The sequence below is a fragment of the Danio aesculapii genome, chromosome 16 (genome assembly GCF_903798145.1).
Source record: "Danio aesculapii chromosome 16, fDanAes4.1, whole genome shotgun sequence".
NCBI classification, from domain to species: Eukaryota; Metazoa; Chordata; class Actinopteri; order Cypriniformes; family Danionidae; genus Danio; species Danio aesculapii.
The window spans coordinates 49,200,088-49,206,087 of record NC_079450.1 but is presented as its reverse complement, the minus strand read 5'-3'; the positions used below and the strand labels follow the sequence as shown (position 1 = coordinate 49,206,087).

The following is a 6,000-nucleotide window of genomic DNA, read 5'->3' as shown; positions in this document are numbered from 1 at the left end:
CTCTCCCTCTCTCTCTCTCTCCTCGTGCAATAAACGTGAAGCACGTGTACACACAAACAGCAGATCTGCGTGAACGGGTGCACGGTACTTTCAATCCGCAGACGCAGACAGTTTGAGCTGCTTATTAGAATTAGGGAAATGTCGGCCCTACACTATTTATTGGATGCACATTTTTTAGTCTTTTACCTTACACAGAATATAAAAATACATAGAAACACATTTACATCATTTACTTTAATCATTGCTATTGGACTGCGAAGAGACTTTCAACTAGCTCAACAAACAATGTTTCAGAAGACAATCCACCTACTGCACCTTTAAGAAAACACCAATAGTAGGTCAGCGTGAACCAGAGTTAGCTGAGATTTTGATTGTACTTCCAACTGAAATGAAAAATTGAGTTGCGTTAACAAATTATTTCATTCATTGCTTCTCAATTTCGCTCGGGTCTATAAATAACACTAACTTGTTAATGTTAAAAATAACATTAGGGCTCTATTTTAATGATCTAGGCGCAAAGTCTAAGTGCATGGCGCAAAAGCAGTAAGGGAGTGTCTGAATACACATGCTAATTTAAGGATGGAAAATACGCTTGCACCGCGGCGCATGGTCTAACAGGGTTGTGCTTATTCTCTTAATCCGTTATGAGTGTGTTTTCAGCATAACGTATATTAAACCAATCAGACCATCTGCAGCATGAGGATAAGAACGTTCCTCCTCCATTCGGCCTCTTTACTTTCTCTAATAATAATAACATTATGCAAATGCAAATTGTCATAAATAAACAAGAGCCGGATTCCAAAGCCCCTGATGTGAAGAAGCATGGGAGGAGGTAGTGTTTTTTTTTATATTTCTGTTGAAAATAATCATTTTGCAACATTTTTATCTTTTTTTTATATATATATAAAGATATTTGTGTATTGCTGTACATCCTGTGAGTATTAAGCAATGTGAACGCGTTTTGGACCCGCATAGGCGCATAACTAAGTTAGTTATCTTCATTGGTTCAATTGATTATTAATTCAGCTGAACACTGATTTATAACAACTACAATATTCGTATTAATGCTGAGTGTTTGTATGTTGTTCTGCAGCTGCTTGTGAGACCATCCCTGAGCCAATAATTGAGCAGGATGAGGGAAGCACCTCCTGCAACAGGACGCCGCAAAGTATATTAAGAAGAAACAGTCATCCAAGAGAGTCAAGAGCAAATCAGGTAAGACAAACAACCGTGCTAACACCTCAGAAAGTCTCACTCCAATGCTCAATTAACAAGGTTGGAACTAGGAAATGTTAAGTCCTCCTGAATTATTAGCCCCCCTGTTTATTTTTTCCCCCCATTTCTGTTTAACGGACAGAAGATTTTTTCAACACATTTCTAAACATAAATAGTGTTAATAAATCATTTCTAATAACTGATTTCTTTTATCTTTGTCGTGATGACGGTAAATAATATTTCACTAGATATTTTTCAAGATAGTATACAGTAGGGCTGCAACAACAAATCGATTTAATCGATAAAAATCGTTTACTAAAAGAGTTGGTTATTGATTCATTGTGTCATGCGACACAGGGATGTTTGATTATTAAAAGAAACACTTAGTTCAGCGCGGAGCGGAGTGAACACGGTCTCTCTCACACACTGATACAGTTCGGCGCCTCATAGACAGGGATGAGGAGAAAGAGAGTTCAAAAGTAGGGTAAATCACTACAGAATCCTACTCTGTTCCGTTTTGAAGTGAGGAGCGTAAAGTCCCTGGTGCTGGTGTTTTTACTCTTTATCCAGCTTGACAAGCATGACAAGTTAGCGTTAGCTCGTTAACCCTTAGAGCGGCAACTGAAAAATTCAAACTGAGCTTTGGTGCATTGGCTGGCGCTGAAAGACTTGTCATATTATCACAATTATGCAGCGTTTTAACCGCCTAATGCTTATTTTATGTTTTAGACATGTAAATACACACAAGTACCAGTAAAACAATACATTCAGAGTTTGTAAAACACACAACGAAGTCGAACAATCCATTCAAATATTATTTGCCGATGTGATTTATTCATATCAGTTACACATAGTGAAAGTAACTATAAAGTTGAATCTATTATTCTCTAAGTTCACCAGCCACTTCCTTGCATGTATTTGGGGAATAACTGATGAATTTACGTGCTGTTCCACTTCTATGAATGCACAGCGCTATTGTGGCTGTGGTGTGTGATGTGACAAACATGACGCGTCGTCATGGAAACATTAAAGGTGAATGTTCTAAAATAATTGTCATGTCTAGCTGCACTGCAAAAAAACTTTTCTTTTTTAATAATTTTGTCTCATTTCCAGTCCAAATATGTAAAAAAAAATCTTAAATCAAGACTGCTAGACCAAAAAAAATGTCATGAGAAATTAAGTGACGATTAACTTCTGTTTGAGATTAGATCTCATTAAGATTATTTTTCTTACCCCATTGGCAAATAATTTAGCTTGTTTTAAGCAAACAATCACTTAATTTTGGGGAGTTTTTTTTTCAGAAAACAAGACATAATTTCTAATGCTATTTTATGTGTCTAGTATGTATCTTGATTTAAAAATGTTTAGATGTTTGGATTGAAAACAGGACAAAACTACTTATTATACTTATTATTATTATTATTATTTTTTATTATTATTATTATTATTATTATTATTATTATTATTATTATAGCAGCTCAGGGATGAGCTTTTTTTAATAAAGGGTTGGAATTAAAGGCTTTTTTATCCGATTCATCAATTAATTGGAAAATAATCGACAGATTAATTGATTATTAAAATAATCGTTAGTTGCAGCCCTTGTATTCAGCTTAAAGTGACATTTAAAGGCTTTAAGTTAGGTTAATTAGGCAAGTTAGGGTAATGAATAACATTGGTTTGTTCTGTAGAAAATAGGAAAAACATATTGCTCAATGGGGCTAATAACATTGACCTTAAAATGGTTTTACAAAAAGTATAAAACTGCTTTTATTCTAGCCGAAATAAAACAAAACTTTCTTCAGAAGAAAACATTTTTTAGGAAATACTGTGAAAATTTCCTTGCTCTGTTAAACAACATTTGGGAAGTATTTGAAAAAGAAAAAAAAAATCACAGGAGGTCTAATCATTTTGACTTCAACTGTATGAGTGGACAAACTGTTGTGCATGTGTTGTTGTGTTCATATGACCACGTTTTAGCAAGTCTCGGCGCATGCTTTCAGTTGTGCAATACATTCACACACTCTTAATGAACTAAATTACGTTCATGAATACAATGGAAAACAATCTACCATTATGCTCACGATTACTAAATCGGAAATCCAGTTTACAGTACTTAAGGTAAAACAAAAAAGGGAAAAGTAGGCTACATGACCACTAAGGTAAGTTTAAAAACTCCACTAATATCGGAGCGTGTGAAATGGGTAGTAATTATTGACTAGTTTTGTGTAATTGCTTTAAACTGTTTAAGTACATGATGTGCTGCTCTGGAATTTTTAAGTCCATTAAGGGTTTTTAATGCGAAAGGATTTCTTGACTGAAAAGCACTTTAAAGGGATAGTTCACCCCAAAATTTTATTTTCATGTTCATTTACTCACCCACAGGTCATTTTTAGCTAAATCTGTGGTGATTATATAATGGCAGTGAATTGTGATTAAAAATAAACACATACAGCAGAAATGAGTCCAAATCAATACAGGGTTCCCATGCTTCTTCAAAGTACTTGCATTTCAGATGTGATTCAAGGGCTGGAAAGTACTTAAAAACAAACACAGGTCCTTGAAAGTGCTTGATTTTAATTTGAAATACAATTTATTTATGGTTTTACTTCAACAATTGTATGCAATTCTCCAAAACAGAATGAAAAACTGAGAAATTCTTAAATTAGGAATCTTAAAATTAACTCTTTGGTCACACTTTATTTTGATGGTCCGTTTGTTACACTGCATCTATATGCCAACTAATTCTCATTAGACTATAAGTAGACTGTTAGGTTGGGGTTGGGATTAGTGTAAGTTGACTTGTACTTGCAAAGTTTCTTATAGTCAATTAATTGTCTGTTTAGTAGCAGTATCAACAGATATTAAGCAGACACTCTACTAGTACTCAAATGAACCATCAAAATAAAGGGTTACTTTTAACACTGACAAATAATGCACATTTCATTTATATGTATTAATATGAATACAATTTATTAATATTAATATTACCAGTATTGAATTCAACATTTTTTATTAAAGTTAGTTAAACGTGACCGTTTAAAAAGGTCGACGTTTTTGAAAAGTACTCTGACATTTTTAACATAAATATCAGCTGAAAGTTTTATATAGTAAGAACTTACATGGCGCTACATACAGTATACTGGGGTATGAATTGCAAGTTTTGTTTAATTTCAAATGAATGGTCAATCGGTCATACTACGTTCCTACTCTCATCTATGGTCATGAGCTTTGGGTCATGACGGAAAGGACAAGATCTCGAATACAAGTGGCCGAAATGAGTTTTCTTCGCAGGGTGGCAGGGCACACCCTTATAGATAGGGTGAGGAGCTCTGTCACCCAGAGGAGCTTGGAGTAGAGCCGCTGCTCCTCCACATTGAGAGAAGCCAGCTGAGGTGGTTTTGGGCATCTGTTTTGAATGCCTCCTGGACGCCTACATAGGCAGGTTTTCTAGGCATGCTGGATGGACTGTGTCTCTCGGCTGGCCTGGAAATGCCTCTGGATACCCCTGAAGGAGGAGCCCTAACTCGGTCCGTGTTAGAAAGTGAACATTATTTACAATGTTATTAGCTTTAATCCACAGCCTGGTCAAACAGATTTCGGCGAAAGCAGTCCGATTGTAGCCCTGCCACTTTTAATAATGAATTTGCTCCATATACATTAGTGATGGTTGTGTGTGAAAACCCAGTAGATTAGCAGTTTCTGAAAGGATTTCACCTGCCCGTCTCACACCAACAAATGTACCACACTGTGAAAAATGTAATGACAGAAAGTCAAGACTACAAATATTTTTATGTTGGTTTAATTTCAGGTTTCAACTCATTTTTTTAAGTTATACAAAGTTTAACTTGATATTTTTTGCTAGTTTGAGTTGAGATGACTAGAAAAGTTCATTTGATTCAGCTAAATGTTTACAGTGCACATTGAAAGCCACTGAAATTCCATTGCTCAGCAAGAAATTCAGTTGCACCATGTTTACCTGCTGAAATTAATTTGTGTTAACAAGCTGATGTTCCTATTAAAGTGGCCAGTGACTATATTGTCTTCGAGAGTTGTTAAAAAAAGAAATGATTCACAGATAAAACAGATTTTTAGAGCTTAATTTAAATCAGAAAATGTTGTAGAAGTTTGCAAAAATCTTGAATTCCTCAGTTGTTAATTGTAGTTACATCAGTTACAGTTTTCTATTTCCCAGATATTCAGCATGTCTAGATTTCCATGACAGATTCAAATGTGTGAGAATCCCTGAAAGCTCGTTGGTCGCTGCTTGTTGTGTTTTGTCTTTGAAGAGGAGGATCTGCTCAGACGTGTACTTCAGTCAGCAGCTCACTTCTGTCATTAACAACTTATTAAACTTGTACGATTACTTTTAACAACATGCAAGGAATCAGACTGAGGAAGTTATTAAACGGGGACAGTGAGGAAGGAAATCGGATTCAAACATTGTCTCTGATGTTAATTGAAACAGAGGCCACTCTTTCATCTGTCTTTCATCTCTTTTACCACAAATACAAAGTTCACACCTCCTCCTTAATGTATTGCGCATCAGATCACCAACAACAACACCAGGGCTGTCAAACTAAAGTTTCACTAGCCTTCAAAGAGCCTGTTATAAATTTAAGACTCTAAATGTTACTGAAACATAAACTATTGTTAAGTAATTGTATTTTTATTTCATTAAAACACATTCAAATAACACATACATACAGTCTGTAATTATTAGCTCTCATGTGAATTTTTTTCTTTTTCAAATATTTCCCAAATGAGGTTTAACAGAGCAGTATATAG

The 6,000-nt window shown here is 35.0% G+C and overlaps 1 protein-coding gene across 1 annotated transcript in view; it reads left to right on the top strand.

Annotated features, from left to right (window-relative positions):
• bbs9 (Bardet-Biedl syndrome 9) overlaps nt 1-6,000 on the top strand; it is a 256,360-nt gene that overhangs the window by 185,301 nt on the left and 65,059 nt on the right. The window contains exon 22 of the mRNA XM_056476114.1: nt 1,094-1,215. Within this exon, the coding sequence (XP_056332089.1) occupies nt 1,094-1,215 (122 nt within the window). The remainder of the gene's footprint in view (nt 1-1,093; nt 1,216-6,000) is intronic.